At 57.6% G+C, this 16,841-nt stretch overlaps 1 protein-coding gene across 3 annotated transcripts in view; it reads right to left on the reverse strand.

Moving 5' to 3' along the window:
• Positions 1-1,678: 1,678 nt before the first annotated feature.
• Positions 1,679-16,841, reverse strand: part of SIPA1L3 (signal induced proliferation associated 1 like 3) — a 244,468-nt gene continuing 229,305 nt past the window's right edge. For 2 of the 3 annotated variants that reach the window (XM_008257241.4, XM_002711497.5), the window contains exons 18-22: positions 16,492-16,741; positions 11,869-12,012; positions 6,832-6,967; positions 5,287-5,368; positions 1,679-3,769 (exon numbers count right to left, since the gene is read on the reverse strand). In XM_008257241.4, the coding sequence (XP_008255463.2) occupies positions 3,626-3,769; positions 5,287-5,368; positions 6,832-6,967; positions 11,869-12,012; positions 16,492-16,741 (756 nt within the window). In that variant the 3' untranslated portion in view covers positions 1,679-3,625. The remainder of the gene's footprint in view (positions 3,770-5,286; positions 5,369-6,831; positions 6,968-11,868; positions 12,013-16,491; positions 16,742-16,841) is intronic. The other variant, XM_008257242.4, reaches the window with a different exon arrangement.

Genomic DNA, 16,841 nt, shown 5'->3' on the forward strand with positions numbered 1-16,841 from the left:
GCTGCAGGGTGTTGGAGGTGGCTCCCGGGCGGGCGGGCGCCAGGAGAGGATGTGAGAACAGCTTGTTCTGAGGTTTCCCTCCCCCTTTGCTGGGTGGGTGGGGGCAGGGGGGCAGGGTGGCAGGGCTTGGGGATGGGGCCTCAAGGGGGCGGAGACTGGGAGAGTGTCAGGACAGCTCTAGAATTTTTAGGAGACCTGCGCATGGCTGGCCCTTCTCCTCGAAATATAATCCCCACGCCTTCTGGAAAAAAAAAAAAAATTTGGCCGGGAGGGTCTGAGTCAGACAGGCAGCGGGTACTAGCTCAAAGATGGAAAACTCAGCGACAGGTAAACGGGTGAGGAGGCTCACAAGGGCCCCTGCACCTGGCCAGAGAGGCTGGGCCACCGCCCAGACCCCTGTGGAGCCAGGGCTCTGGGTTTCCACAGGGATTCCGGATTTCAAATCAGTTGCACCCCGATTCCCGGCCAGATTCACGCACCAGGCCAGATGTGCAGTGGGGGGCTGTTTCAGGCCCATCCCGGCTGGAGGAGCCCTGGGGGACAGCCTGGTGGTGGCTGAGCTCACAGGGCTATACCACCATCTCTCCAGAGGCGTCCCAGCACCACCCCCAGCCCGATCTGGACCCCAGCCACCCGCTAGCCCTGTGCCCACCGAGGCAGATGCAAGAGGGGGCAGTGCCCCAGACTCCCCCTCAGTGGCCAGGGCAGGAGATGCAGGGCCCCCAGCTTGCTTCATATACAATCTCCGGATTTCTACAAGTTGGCCAGTGTTCCTCAAACCGGCACAACCACGGGCCCTGGTCTGGCTTTCAGGCCTCTACTATGACCCTGGAGGTAAAATCTCGCTCTTTGTAACTTAAGGGCATTTTACATTTCGAGTGTAGGATTTTTGTTGTTTGAGTTCCAAGGAAGACAAGTTTGGTCCCTGGGTTCTTGGGCAAGTGTGTGGTGTGTGCATGTGTGGTATGTGTGGTGTATGTGTGGTATGTGGCGTGGTGTGGTGTGTGTGTATGGTGTGGTGTGTGTGGTGTGTTGTGTGTGATATGTGTGGTGTATTGTGTGGTATGTGTGTTGTGTGTGATATGTGTGGTGTATGGTGTCTGTGGTGTTATGTGTGGTGTGTGTATGGTCTGTGTGCGTGGTATATGGTGTGTGTGTGGTGTGTGTGTGGTGTGTGTATGGTGTGTGTGGTATGTGGTGTGTGGTATGTGGTGTGTGTGTGGTATGTGTGGTGTATGGTGTGTGTGTATGGTATGTGTGTGTGTGTGGTGTGTGTGTGGTATGTGTGGTGGATGGTGTGTGTGTATGGTATGTGTGTGTGGTATATGGTGTGTGTGTGGTGTGTGTATGGTGTGGTGTGGTGTGTGTGTGGTGTGTGTATGGTGTGGTGTGGTGTGTGTGTGTGGTATATGGTGTGTGTGTGGTGTGTGTATGGTGTGGTGTGGTGTGTGTGTGTGGTGTATGGTGTGTGTGATACGTATGGTGTATGGTGTGTGTGGTATTTGTGTGGTATGTGTGGTGTGTGTATGGTGTGGTGGTGTGGTATGTGTGTGCGTGATATGTGTGGTGTGTGGGGTGTGTGTGGTGTTTGGGATTAGGGAGAGGAGGAGGGGACAGTGGACCACACCCTCTGACTACTGACTCCAGGCAGCTGCCCAGCTAGTGAAAACACAAACCATTTCTATGAAACATTTATTTCCTTTGAAACCTCCAGAAACATGCCAGAAAATTCTCAAGACAGGGTTTGGGGGAGGGGGAGGGGGAAGAGAAGACAATAGAGAATAAAAAATCCAAATGAAATAAATCAACATATGAAAAAATCTGCTGCTATCTTCAGCCATCAGATAGAACAAGCTCAAATTAAATAGATTTGTTTTGCAAAAATTCTTTAAAAATAACAGAAAACAAAACCAGAAATCATAATTTACCCTTGTCAATGTACATGATTAGGTCCCCAAATGATTAGAATGATCTGAAGACGTGAGGAGACAATTAAAAGAAGGAAGCAAAGGATCAGGTGAGGGTGTGAGGAAAGGGTGGGGCAGGGCTGGAGACGGGAGGGAGAGGGCAGAGAGGACCACGTCACAGTAGGTGGCCAGGCTGAGGGTGGCTGCGGGGCAGGACACCACAGGGCTGACACTTCCTTCTCCAGACTGCGAGAGAGGCATCCAAGGGAGACACAATGGCTGCCCCCTGCCCTCGCCCCACCCCTCCAGCCCGGCACCTCGGGGTGGGGGCGGGGGCCTGCTTCTGGCCTGGTGCAGTCCCCAGAGCCCCCTTCTTTGAGGCGCCGCACCCTGGAGAGAAGGTGGCACACAGCACGGCCTCTGCACAGGGACTGCGCCGCCTGGCGCCGGCCCACAGCCCAGAGTGCGATGCTCTGAGCCAACCCAGGCTGGTGCTTCCCGAAAGGGAAGCCGCCTGCCCGCCCACCGACTGTCCCCCTGAATCCTGCCACCGCCCCCAGCCAGCGGGTGCACGCCTCGGTCCTCAGCTGAGGTTGGGGGAGTCCACAGACTGTGGCCATACAGACTCGTTCTGGCGCAACTCTACATGAAAAAATAAATATATATATATATTTTGTTTGTTTTTAAGGAAGGAAAAAAAGCAACTCTGTTTCCTGGGTGAACAGCATGGTGCGCGCCGGCCCGCTGCCCCTCATTGCCGGTCGAGAGTGGGCGGCTCGCGGGGTCCTGGGGGCACAGTGAGGGTGTCTGGCGGCAGAGACGGCTGGGAGGCTTACAAAGAAAACAAAACCAGGTGAGAGATGAAGGCTGTTTCTCTCCAGCTCTGAACTTGGAGCCCCGAGGAGGAGGCCCGGGCCGTGGCTGCTGGTCAGGGCTGGGCATGGTGTGCAGAGGGGGAGGGGGGAGGGGGAGATGGGAGGAGGGAGAGAGGAGAGGAGGAGGAGGGGAGGAGGGAGCCAGCTGGGAGGCAGGTCAGCAGCGGGGAGCCCAGCGGCGGGAGAGGAGCTGGGAGAAGAGGATTGTAGAACCCGTCCAGTTGTACCGACAGAGCTGCTCTCTCGAAGAAGCCGACTCTGGAGGCTGGGGTTTCCTCTCCATCCTGGGGCCCTCCAGAAAATAATTTAAATTCTAAGAAAGTGCTCCTGGCTGCGCTGCGGGAGGAGGGGTTGGGAAGCCATGCCTCGGTGCTCTTTGGAGCCGGCACACTGTGGAGTGAGGAGTCCTGCCTGTTCCCCCGGGCCCTCACCTCCCTGTTGGGGGGAGGGGCTGCTTCCACGCCGGGTTCTTCCTGGGCCCGCGAGCCCGCACTTGGTTGTCAGGTTGTCCGTGGTGAAGAGATTGCCTCCGGCTCCCCTCCCCGTCCTCCGGGCTTCGGTTTCCAGGCCTAGAAGAGGCCCTCGGGGGCAGTGTGGGCATGGCCTTGCCCTCAGAGGGAGGCGGAGACTGTGTCACCCTCTGGGGCTGCAGGACCCTGAGCAGACCCAGGCTCGCAGCCACGGTGAGGGCTCCTTTGGCTCCCACTGCCAGCCTGGGGTTTCCAAGTCCGTGGGGGAGGTCCAGGTGCCAGGGCCCTGGATGGATTATCTTGGCCAGGCCTGCAGGTGACCTGCCAGGGGCTGGGTGGAGGGCGGGGTGCCGGGGGCTGTGGCCTCTCCCCCTCAGAGCTCCTTCTTCTCCCTGCAGAAGATCTCCGCGAACTTGCGCAGCTGCTCGCTGGCAGCCTGCGACTCCTCCTGCAACCGCTGGTTGTTCTGGCGCAGGCTGGCCACCTCCGACTGCAGCACCACCTTGTCCTGCTTCTCCTGCGTGGGGGGCGGGGGAGGGCTGGTGTCAGGTGCACTGGGCCTGGGTGCTCCCGAGAGCACTCCACAGGGCCTATGGGCCCTGGCTCCTCAGTGAACATCCTAGCTCTGCTCCTGAGAAACTGTGGGCAGGTCACATGGTCTCACAGGGCCTCGCTCCCTTAACTCTAAAAGGGGCAGTTGAGGGGCCGGTGCTATGGCGAAGCAGGTGAAGCCCCAGCCTGCAGTGCCAGCAACCCATATGGGTGCCAGTTCAAGTCCCAGCTGCTCCACTCCCGATCCAGCTCTCTGCTATGGCCTGGGAGAGCAGAAGAAGATGGCCCGAGTCCTTGGGTCCCTGCACCCGTGTGGGAGACCAGGAAGAAGCTCCTGGCTCCTGGCTTCAGATGGGAAGCTCCAGACACTGCAGCCAATTGGGGAGTGAACCAGTGAATGGAAGACCCCCCCCCACCACCACCTCTGACTCTCTGTAACTTTACCTTTCAAAAACTAAAAAATTAAAAAAAAAAAAAAAAGGGGGGTGGGTGGGGTGGTTGCGAGGTCCTCCGGAGGTCACATCCGTGAAGCCTGCTGTGGGGCAGCCTCCTGACACACATCACCACTACCAGTGACCTCAGGCCACCGTGACAGCCACCCAAGCCCGAGCGCCCGCTGTCACTGTCACTGCCCTGGAAGAAGCAAGCAAGCCTGCCACGGCAGGGGGGCTGGGAGTGTCCCAGCAGGCCCCACTGCTTCTTCCCAGTTTTATGGGATGATGCAACTTGCCCAAGGTCACACAGCATTAGGCAGTGGGGTGGGGACTTGAACTTGGGCCCTCAAGCATCATGAGGCTTACCCTGCCACCTTTTTGCCTTAAAGTATACCAGTCAAAGGCTCCCCTGCCTTCATGTCTGCTTTCTTCCACACACTGGAGAGGGGACGAAGAACAACTGGCAAGGTCACCTTCTGGACCCTTCTTGGCCCACGCTTGTTAAAATTTTTTTTAAAGTATCAAGGTGCTACAGGAAATAATTCTATTGTCACTTGCTTTTTTTTTTTTTTTAAAGTTACTGGATTCCCTCTGCATGCTAATAAATCTAAACATCTGTTATTACGTTACTTGGCTGCGGACCCCAGCACTGATGCCCTATAATGTATTACCACCATCCTCATGCTCACGTTGATGCACTGTGCACTAGCTCCAATTTTTTTTTTTTTTTTTTCCAACAGAGCAGCCAGGAACATCCTTGCTCCTGGGTCTCTCTGTACCCATGCTGGAAATTTGCAGGGACAAATTCCCTCACAAGTGGAACTGCTGGGTCAACAAGATACACAATTACATCTTGGATAAATATTGTCCAACTGCTCTCCAACGCGTCCGGCCCCATCGATTTCCCCCCAAGGACGGCTCAGTTTCCTGGTGTGCCTGCGAGCACCTGGGCTCTCAGACCCAGCTGGCGTGGAGCAGTGTGGTGCACACAGCGCTGAGCGGCCTGTGGTCCAGCAGTGGGACCAGGCGAGCACACACAAGGCCTTACCTTCTGGAGGTCCGTGTGCAGCTGTTTTAGCATCACTTCCAGCTGGTACACCTTGCCTGTCAGGTCCAGGGGCGGCTCCTCGCTGCAAAGACAGGGGACAAGGTAGGCGCGAGGCCCGCAGCTGGCCAAGGCCTCTCCTATCCCTGAGTTGTTGCCAAGTCTTGTCCTCACTAGAGTCCTGAGGGTGCCCTGCAGAGAGGCTGAGTGAAAACTGGAAGCCAGCCCTCCTCCTGGCCACGCTCTGTGCGTGGGGAGTTAACAGGCCTGTGGAAGGCTGGGCGTAGGCCTGCCCTGAAGTGTGCATTCTGTGTGTGACTTTAGGGATAACTCTTCTCCATATACAGGATACAAAGAATCTGCTCCACAGACCTCCACCGATGACCTAGCAGGAAGCAGACCAGTGGGCCAGAGGGCTCGCCCCTGTGGACGGGACTAAAAGTCTGCCCATCACCGACAGCCGCCTGGCTGCATGCGTGGTCCGTCTGAGAGCTCTGCTCTCGTGCCGGCCTTTGAGGGCGTGCACTGCTCCCCGGCAGAGGAAGAACCCCGGCTCGGGCAGGGGGTGGCACCCATCCAAGTGCTGGTGATGGGATGTGAACCCAGGACCCACTGCCTGGGGTTCCTCTGGCCCCTGCAGGAAAGGATACACAGCCTTTCCTCCCTCCATGGTCCTGAGTCTTGGGGGCTGGCAGGTGCACAGGAAGCCGGGGCAGAGAGTCTGGAGCGTGCCTAGGGGCCGCTGGTGCCGCCACCCTCACCACGGCAGCACCACGTGACGCCACCTGGGCCTCGCAGTAACCGTGGGCCCACATCAAGGTGGAGGTTGAGCTCTAAAGCCAGCATGTGAGGCAAAAAACCAAGAGGAGTCAGAATGAGCCCTGAAAACTGCTTCACCTGCTCAGCAAACTCAGCTGCTGTACGCCGAGGCCGGCACCGTGAGCGAGCAGGCGAGTGTGAAATGCACTAGTTAAATCCACACACAGGCAGGGAGTGCCATGTACGTTCTTTCTGCCGAGTGAGTGCAGCTGAATGTGTCACACTAAATGTGCGAAGCCATGCAGGAGATGGCAGATGTGAGGCGTCTGGCTCCCTGTCCTCCTCCGCCCTCCCCCCACCCACCTTGAGGCCTTCTGAGGGGAGGGCTTGGCCTCAGGTGCCTGGCAGGGAGGAGGTGGAGGGGAAGCATTGGGTGGAAGACTGTGACATTCAGGAATCCCCAGGGGAGGAGACCAAGGCGCAGGCAGGCAAGAGACTGCGGGCAGAGGGGCGGGAGGCTGCAGACACGAGTTAGTGCATTTCAAAGTTGGAGATGGGAACTGTGAGAGCATTGACTGGAGTTCTGTTGCCACTGGACTGGGCGCTGTGACGATGGGTGAGGAGCTGGGCTTGGCCACTGCTGGTGCCCAGCGCACAGGTGGTGCAATGACACCCATCTGTCGGCTGAGGGAACAGGATGCGGGTAGCCCACAGCAGCTGCCTCCCACCTGGCTCCCTCCTCCACTCCACAGCCCTGCTCCCTGTGCCAAGCCCCCAGGCAAGCCTCACCTCATGGTAGGGGTGGTCCTGGGGGTCTGGGGCCCCCTCTCCAGGCTCAGGTGGCTGTGGACCGGACTGTGTGCAGGTGGGATGTCCGGGCTCAGGGCTGGGTCATTTAGAGAGAAGAGCGAGACAGCTCTTTGCACTGCAGGGGGGAGGGGGACAAAGAGAGAGAAGGGCTGAGTTCTCTGCGGGAGGGGCCGCTATCCTACATAATCACACCACCTGACGACATTCACGTTACGACATTTCACAGTAACACACTATTATCTAAAATACAGCCATCTTAAAATTTCATCCAGCACTCTTGAGTAATAGCCTATATATCTGTCCCCCCACCCCCATCTTGGATTCAACGTTTATTCTCTGAAAATATTTTTAGAGGACAACTTCAAACACACCCCCAGCAGAGGTAATCCCATCACGGAGTCCTCAGGAACCCAGTGCTGGCCTCAAGCATTTTTAACGCACGGCACGGCCACTCTGGTTTCCTTCCCTGCACCTCCCTTTACTTCTTTTTCTCCCCAATCCCCCCAGTGCCTTACGTTTTAAGAACAGCTTCCCTGACACCACGCTCCAGTGCGTGTGCTTAGGGCGCACGGTCTGGGGGATTCGGACCTGAGCACACGTGCGCTGAGCACCAGGACCAGGACAGGAAGGCACGGACCACATGCTAAGGTCCCTTGTGTCCCCAGGGACTTGGCCCTGGTTCAGCTCATTTTCAGAAACTCATTTTAAGGTAATGTTAGATGTAGAGAGAGCTGTGAGAAGACTACAGCGAAGGTCCATATCCCCTTCACCCAGCTTCCCCTGACAGTAGCACCTTAGAGAACCACGGCACGATGATCCGAACCTAGGAAATGAATGTTGGTAACCGTGGACTTGACCCGGACTTCGCCGAGTTTCTCCACTTGCGTCCTCCTTCTGGGTAACCTCCATCCTGCGACAGTGCCCCAATCTCCCCCTGGGTTTCATGACTTCTGACACGCGCGGCCCAGGCATGGCAGAGCACTTCACAGTATGGCTTTGCCTGATGTTTTCATGGATTTGGGAGAGGAACAGCAGAGTGATGTGTTCTCCTCAGGGCACCATGTAGGGTCCATGATGGTCGAGGCCTCCCTGGATTATGGCGGTGTCTACGGGTTTTCTCATTGTATGGCTACAGCTGTCCCCTTTTAATGCTCAATTTGTTACAAGTGGGTCACCACACTTGGCCCACTCCGCATGACCGGGGAATGAAAGCTCCACCATTGGAGACACAGAGCGAAAGGGTGTGTGGGCCACTTGGAGGCTACGTAAACGCCTTGTTTCTACTTAAGTGTCCCCACTCATCTTAGCAATCAGCAGACAGAACTGCCTGCACAGTTATCACGGGGCTGTTCTAATGATCTTTTATTTCCCTCTCCTTCTCGATGAATTCATTGGAATCATTCTGTAGGGAAGAGTCACTGTGTTGTCGTTTGTCTACTCAGTTATTTACTTACAAGAATAAGAACGCACTGGCATTTACTTCATTGTGTTGTAATCTGATGCTATCATTATTCTGTTGCTCCAACTGTGCCAACTTTTATTTTTTTTATTTAATTTGAGAGGCAGAGGGACAGAGAGAGGCACACAGAGAGTTCCCATCTGCAGGTTCACTTCCTAAATGCCTACAGCCACTGGGAGTACAAAGCTGCAAGCCAGGACCCCGTCCAGGTCTCCTGTATGGGTGGCAGAGCCCAGTCATTGAGCCATTGCTTGCTTCCTCCTTGGGTGTGCATTAGCAGGAATCTGGAGTTGGAGTTGGAGCCAGGGGTCAAATCCAGGCACCCTGATTTGGGAGGCGGTGTCCTAACCAGCGTGCTACTTGCTAGGCTGTCTCCCCCGCCCCCCGAGCTGCTCCAGCCTGGGCCACGGGGGCTCCGTGGTTTGGCTTCTCGTGCTTCCTTCTGCACTCTCCCTTTCTGAGCCTTTCATTGCTTCGTGGTACCACACGTACCTGCCCTCCACATTATTTTTTATTTGAAATATTTTAAAGCAAATCCCACAGATCTTATTTCACCAGTAGAAGCTTCAGTTCTTCCAGCAGATAGGGCTTTTCCGAACAACTTTTTAAAAAGATTTGTTTATTTATTTGCAAGTCAGAGTTCCACAGAGAAGGAGAGGCAGAGAGAGAGAGAGAGGTCTTCCATCCGCTGGTTCACTCCCCAATTGGCTGCAACAGTCAGAGCTGGGCCAATCTGAAGCCAGGAGCCAGGAGCTTCTTCCGGGTCTCCCACGTGGGTGCAGGGGCCCAAGCACTTGGGCCATCTTCTGCTTTCCCAGGCCACAGCAGAGAGCTGGATCAGAAATGGAGCAGCTGGGACTCAAACCGACCCCCATATGGGATGCTGGCCCTGTAGACGGTGGATTTATATACTACACCACAGCACCGGTCCTCTGAACAAAATTTTTATGCTATGAACACATCCACCAAAGTTAATAAGAATTCCTCTAGTCTTCTCCATTTGTTTAAACAGCACATGAAAATCCATATATATCTTCATTTAGAAAACTAACCCTGGGAGCTGGCACTGTGGTGTAGTAGGTTAAGTCTCCACATGCGTGCTGGTATCCCACATAGGTGCTGGTTCCAGTCCTGGCTGCTCCACTTCTGACCCAGCCCCCTGCTGATGGCCTGGGAAAGCAGTGGAGGATGGCCCAGGTGCTTGGGCCCTGCACCCGCATGGCAGATGCGGAAGAAGCCTTTGGCTCCTGGCTTCGGATTGGCCCAGCTCTGGCCGTTGTGACCATTTAGGGAGTGAACCAGTGGATAGAAGACCTCGCTGTCTCTCCCTCTGTCTAACTCTGCCTCTCAAATAAATGAATCTTAAAAACAAAACAAAAAACTAACCCCGGGCAGGTGTCTGGCATGCAGGTTTAGCCATCAGTAGGCTGCCTGCATCCCGCGGCAGAGTCGCTTGGCTCCAGCTTCCTGCTGATGCAGACCCTGGGAGGCAGTGGCCATGGCTCCGGCAGTTCTGGTCCTGACACCCCATGGGAGACCTGCACTGACTTCTCAGCTTTGGCACCTTCTCCCTCGCCACCTGACTCGGGCATTTGGATGGGACAGTGGATGAACAGTGGATGGGAGTTTTCCCTCTCAAAAAATAAACAGTAAATGAAAACAACCTAAACCCCACACCCTACAAGAAGCTGAGACCACTCCGACTGCCATTCTGCTTCCAGGGAGGCTTCAGTGGGGCTGCTGTGCGCCCTTCCACAGTGAAGCATCGGTGACGTCAGCCAGGCTTCCCAGCCTTTCACATACTGTCTACGATTCTGGGCACCTCTGGGGGCCAGGCCAGTCCCTCCCAGCGGCCCACAGCTCCGGGGTTGGTGTCTGGGCAGCTGTGCCTTCCTCAGACAATACCGTGGCTACTTCCGGCACCTGGGTCTCTAGGGAGAGGCCTGGGACTTCCCACCTGCCCAGAATCAGTCATCCTGAACCCAGGAGAGAGAGAGAGAGAGAGGGGCCGGCTGCCTTGCACCCCTCCCCCAGCCCTCCTGGTAAACTCCCTCCTGTGCCCCCATCACATAAAGAGCCTGCGCTTAGGGCAAACCCTGGCCCCTGCTCTGGGGAAGCCAGGGAGTGAGGGCCCTGCAGGACTTTGAGGGGACAGGAAGAGGCCAGTGGTTAAAGGCCTTGGACCCCCAATCTGAGGTCAAAACCCCAGCTGCCCTCGGGGAACACAGGCACTGTGCTGAGCCCAAGGAGGTCTCTTGACTGCCCACACACGCCTGCAGGGTGGGAACAGTTCCAGATGAGGAGGTTAAATCCTGTCACACAGCTCCCCCGGGGCGAGGCAGCACGCTCTGGCTTCCTCGTTGACTACCTGAGAGCCTGCCTAGCCCTCACCTGACCAGTCCTGCGCGAGCCTCCATTCCTTCTCTGGCCTCCTGAAATCATGGACCCAAACAATGCCCAGCCTGACACCACCCACGCCTTGTAGGCGATGAACCAACACACACACACTTGGCCCCATGTTTACCCAAACTTTCGCTCCCTTCCCATCGTGGCCCTCCGGCCAGCCATCAGCCTGAAGAGAGCTCTGTCCAGGTTCAGCGAGGCCCTGTGACCCTGGGTAACGAGGTCGGGCTCACAGGCAGGGCCAGCCCCACGCAGTGGGTTTCGCAGAGCTGCCCTCCACGGAGGGGCTCGCGCCCAGCTGGGGCCGCACCTGCCCCGTGCAGCGTGACCAGACTTCATCTCGTGCGGTCCTGGGGCGTGGAGAGCTGTACCCCGGTGAGCTTCCACGTCCACTTATCTCGCCCTGAGAGAAGCTGAGCAGCGTTTTCCAATGTGCGAGAGCCACCTGCGTCTCCTTTTCTAGAAACTGTTTTCTGTGTGTATTTTTCTGGAGGGGAGCTCAGGTCTGGTTTGAATCCTGGCCTCACGTGCCAGGCAACACAGGCCAGGTGACTCTGGCAGCCAAGCCTCAGCGTTCTCGTCTGTAAAACAGCAGTCCTAACACACCTCCCAGACCAGGGCTGCGAAGAGACGGTGTCTGCAGAGCGACACAGTGCTGGCTCCAAGCAGAACCTCACGTGTCTAAGTCACCTCCTCCAGGAAGCGCCCCTGAACAACCGACCCCTCCTCTGAGCTCTCGGGCTTCTGCAGGTTCAAGCTCATCTGTGCTGTGGTCACTGCTTGGCCATCGTTCCCCAGGGGCTGCCAGGGATTCGACCTGCCTACAACCTTGTGTGTTGAAGTCACTGGTAATTTGGGTTTTTGCCATGTGCAGCCAAACCAAACCCCCAAATCCAATCCAAGGTTCGCTCTGCCGGCAGGTGTCACACACGGGGTCGCAGAGGCCTCACTGCAGCCTGGCAGTTGCTGTTTGGTCGATCAGGTAACTGGGGATCAGACAGATGGAAACACGTGCCCAGGGCTGCAGAGCGAACCAGGGACAGGGCAGGATTTGCACCCTGTTCCAGGACCCCCCAAAAAGCCACACGGTCCTCTTGACCCTCCTGAAACAGAAAAGGGGTGTGGTCCCGGCAGCGCTGGTCAAAGGTGCCTACCTTCATAAGCCTTGGCCGCGTTGACAAGGCTGGACCACTCGAGACCAGCAGCCGTGTCGGGCAGTGGCATCATCCCGGGGTCGAGGCGCCGCAGGGGACGGTCCCGCCCGTCAGCCAGCGACAGTTCTGAGGCCGAGATGGTGGCTGGGTGGGCAGAGTGGAGATGGAGAAACAACTGAGCATCACAATGTGGCAGTGACCAACAAGCAAATCCATCCTCTTGCTGCCTAGAAGACTGTGTACCTGGGAAGCCTCCGGCCAGGGAACGGAACCGCGGGGTGCAGGCCGCTGTGGGCCCAACTTTATTTTTTCAAATGCTATCAACTTATGCTTTACTGCCCATTTCTTTTCTTTTTTCCCTCTCTTGCCCCTTCCCTCCTCGTCTGTTTTTATCTACTTGAGGGGTAGAGAGACAGAGAGCGAGGGAGACAGAGACCTCCCTTTCGCGGTTCCCAAACGCCTGCAATGGCCACAGGACTGGGCCAGGCTGACGCTGGACATTCAGTTCAGGTCTCTCACAGGGGAAGTGGGATCTAACTACCCGAGCCATCACTGGTACCTTCCAGGGTGCACAGTGACAGGAAATGGGAGCTGGGGCCAGTTTTTTTTTTTTTTTTTTTTAAGATTTATTTATTTGGAAGAGTTATTATAGAGAGAAAGAGAGGCAGAGGGAAAGAGATCTTCCATCTGCAGGCTCACTCCCCAGATGGCTGCAATGGCCAGCACTGGGCCAGGCCAAAGCCAGGACCCAGGAACTTCGTTCAGGTCTCCCACAAGGGTGCAGGGTCGCAAGCACTTGGGCCATCTGCTGCTGCGTTTCCCAGGCCACAGCAGGAGCTGGACTGGAAATAGAGCAGTGAGGACTCAAACTTGCACCTGCACGGGATGGCAGCGATGCAGGCGGTGGCTTTACCTGCTGTTTTGAATCTGGGCTCTGTGAAGTACGAAACAGGCATCTTAAATGCTCATCTCAAACCACTCTGCTCTAACTCGGAACAAGGTGTTGGGGCGGGGCTTGCTGAGAAGTGACATTTGAACAAAGCTCTAAGGGAGGGAAAGGGGGATCAAGGGAGTGACCAGGGTGAAGAACATTCTATGCAGATGAACATTCTAGACAAAAGCCCTGAGGCAGCAAAGTGCCTATACGTTAAAGGACCCTGGAGGCTGGCGTGGCTGGGACAGAGTGAGCAGGAAAGAGCGGCGAGGGCAGGCTGTGTGGATGGCCCCACCGGAAGATTCCCGACTCAGTGTCCACAGGCTCCCCCTGCTCTGTGGGGGTGGGGGAGGGAAGAGCAGAGATGGCGATAACCCAGAGGGGAGACGAGGGTGGACAGGACTGGGGCAGTGGGCAAGTGGGCACCGTGGGTCTGTTCTGCAGAGGAGCCAACAGTATTTCCTGAGGAGTGGATGGAGGTGTGAGACCAGGAGGCAGGTCCAGGAGGATGTCTAGGTGCTGGGTGCTGCGTTGGGTCCAGCCGGATGCAGGCTGCGAGATGGGGGCCCAGGGTTTGTTTCTGGAGGTGTTAAGCAGAGGTGCCACTGGACACCCATAGGGACAGCGGGAAGGGGGCTGGCCACAGGAGGCTGCAGTTGAGGGGAGGGTTCCAGGTCGCAGAACAGTGTGCACACGGTGTGCTTGGCTGTGGCAGGTCCCTGTGGGGGCTCAGCTGGGACAGGCAGGGCAGAGGCCCCGGTGGTGTCAGGTGCTGGGAGAGGCAGCTCAGACTCAGGTCCCTGGGGCCCCAGCTCACTGGCTCCTCACAGCCCCTAGCAGCAGACGGGCACAGCAGAGAGGTCAGGAGACGGGCCTGTTGGGCCTCGGTAAGGAACTGGCGGAGCCTGACAGGGAAGCGAGCCTGGTCCCTGGCCCCTGAGCACTTCCTGTGCAGGGTGTGCTACGGGGACCACCTCACAGCCCCCCCATTAACAGGAGGAGGGAGTCGGTATGATCCCTGAGTGTGGCAGAGGAGCATCGGGGCTCAGAGCGAGACGCTGAAGTGTCTGGGTTCGCACCTGCGGCAGGAGCTCCGGGATTTAAAGCAGGAGGCTGGTGCTGGCCCTGCTCTCAGCCTAGCCCCACACGGTTCTAGGGTGTGCTCTCTTGGGCTCAGGTACAGACGTGACTTGGGGTGGATTAAAATGCTTGCTCTCGAGAACAGAACTGTAACAACAAATCCAATAAAGAGTGCGTAGAGGCTTCCAGGGTTTGCTACGCACTCGGCATTGTGTGAGGGTTTTCGTCTGCACACTCATTTGGTTCTATTAACCTGTGAGGCCGCACTGTCTCTGGCTGCATTTTACAGTCAAAGAGACTGAGGCACAGAGAGCAGGGGACCGGCGACACGAGCTCAGGCCAGGTAGTGCAGATGCGTGGCGTGCAGTGAGCACTCGCCCACCGGGCCCCGACCACCACGCTCTGCACTGCCAGTGGCCGAGTGGGCACGGGCGACAGGCTCCTGGATCTGCAGGGCCCTTCGCTAAGGAAGCTGGGATGCAGCTTGGAGTGCTGGGGAGGCCCAGGACTCTGCCAGGCTGAAGTCAGATGGGTCTGTCGGGTTCTGACGGAGGGGGTCAGATGGGCAAGACACAGGGTCCTGTCCTCAGGGAGCCCTTCAGCCAGAGCGAGCGACAGATCTCACTCTGCAAACAGATCAATGGTCCACAGTGAATGGGGCTGTGGCAGGAAACACATGGCAGAGCGATGGGGGCTGGATGGGATGGAGCGGGGAAAAGCTGTGGGGGCCTACAAGAGGAGCCTGACCCAGGCTGGGTGGGGAGGGAGGGCTTCCTGGAGGAGGGGGTGTCTGAGCTGAGACTGAAAGGGTGAGGCAGAGTGAGTCACATCTGTCAGTGGAGCCCGTGTGCGCCCTGTGTGCCCACTGCCTGCCCTCCTCGGCTTCCCCTCACCGCGAGCTGAAGCCCTACTGTGTGCCAGGCCCTGCCTCCGGCACAGACAGAGCAGCAGACACGGAGTGAGGCTTAGGGACGTGTCAGCCCCACGAGCTGGATGTGCTCCGGCTTGCTTGCGGCTGTATTCTCAGTGCCTAGGGCCGAGCCTGGCTGCAGCGTGCGCCCCAGAAACGCGTGGGAGGCAGTGCGCAGTGGGGCGCCACGGTACTCTGGGCTGTGACAGGGCTCGCAGCACTCTCAGGAAAGAGCAGTAGCAGACAAGGCCCGAGACAAGCCAGAGCTACCCAGAAGAGGGCTGGGGGAAGAGCATGGCAGGCAGAGGGAACAGCCACGTGGGATGCTCTGAGGAGGGCAAAAGCTGCTGTGCTGGGTGATCTAACAGCAGGCTCCCTGAGGTGCGGGAGGAGGCGGGGCCTGCACCCACCTGGGTGGTAGGGAACCATGGAGGAATCTTGAGGAGGAGACGGATTCCCACAAGAGCCCCAGCATCTCCCATCCCACCCGCTGAGGCATACAAGGCTTCCTGGAGATGATCAGCCCCTCGGTGGAGACCCCAGGGGTAGGCTGTGCCTCCGGATTCAAGATTCGGGTGGGCCTGGGAGACGTAAGGTGGCGGACGCTGTTCTCATGTCCTGCACTCGCACATGTCCGGCAGAGCCCCTCGCTCAGCACACGGGGAAGCCAGCGGTCTGCAGCAGGCGGCATCGCTCACCCCAGGTGGGTAAGTAAGAACCGCAAATGGCTTCGTGGCCCTTTACGCTGGGCACAAACTTCGGCATGGCCTGTCACTCCATGGTGTGCATAAGGGACTCGAGTGAACTGGGGACACAGCCAACCCCAGCTGGCTCACGGCCTTTGGATGGGGGGGGTGTGCACAGTGGGGACACTGAGGAAATGCTTGCTGAGTTAAACCTGGTAAGCTACACTCCTGCCCCGCCTTCCCCTGCCAAGTGTGGCAAATGCGGGTGGAAGGAGTCAGGTAAGCACACAAAGATTCATGAAGTGTGGCTGGCGCTGTGGCATAGCGGGTAAAGCTGTTGCTGGCAATGCCAGCATCCCATGGGGCACTGGTTCGAGTCCCGGCTGCTCCACTTCCGATCCAGCTCTCTGCTATAGCTTGGGAAAGCAGCAGAAGATGGGCCAAGTCCTTGGGCCCCTGCACCCGTGTGGGAGACCGGGAAGAAGCTCCTGGCTCCTGGCTTAGGATTGGCCCAGCTCAGGCTGTTGTGGCCATGTGGGGAGTGAACCATTGGATAGAAGACCTCTCTCTGCCTCTCTGTAACTCTGCCTTTCAAATAAATAAATAAATCTTAAAAAAAAAAAAAAAAAAAAAAGAGACTCAAGACGTACACTGACTGGGACCGGAACAGGGAGGCTGGGGTAGGGCAGCAGCAAGCACCGACCCTCAGCACCTGCATTTGGGAAAGGCCGACTTCTACTCTGGCCTCTGACGACCCCAGTCTTCAGGTGCTGCTGACTCCCAGGTAACCCCTCCGGAGGACCCCCCCCCCCCCAGTGCTTGGCCAACAGTCCCCTGCTTCTTGGGTGACAACCATAAGGCCCCCATAGAGCTCATGTGCACCCCCAGTTTCTTCTCTCAGATGACCCAACACGGGTGACCTCCTGTCTTTGACCTCCAGGCAATCCTCCCGCTTGGGTGTCCCCTACTTCTCCTCCCCAGGCTAACTCCTAGCCCAGGGGGGCCCAGCTCACATTTCTTCTCCGGGAAGCCGTTGCCCGCAGCAGGGATGGCGCTGGGGCCGCCACCGCCGGGCGGGAGGGGGTGCTGGTGCTGGCGGCGGGCGGGCAGCGTGCTGGCGGGGAAGGCGCAGGCGCTGGTGAAGAGCACGTCGCTGGGCAGCCCTGGCTCCAGGCTGGCAGCGTTGGCGAAGCTGGGCTCCCGGCGCCCGCTGCACAGGCTCTCGTCAGACAGTGTCCTCTGCAGGCTCTTCTGTGGCGACTGCTGCCGAGAGAGGGGAACGATGTGGGGCACGGTCAGCCTGGCTCACGGGTCCCGGAGGCCTGTGCTAGGTCCGCTTCCACTCCTTCTCATCAAGGTGCCC

Source organism: Oryctolagus cuniculus, chromosome 18, assembly GCF_964237555.1.
Source record: "Oryctolagus cuniculus chromosome 18, mOryCun1.1, whole genome shotgun sequence".
Classification (NCBI taxonomy): domain Eukaryota; kingdom Metazoa; phylum Chordata; class Mammalia; order Lagomorpha; family Leporidae; genus Oryctolagus; species Oryctolagus cuniculus.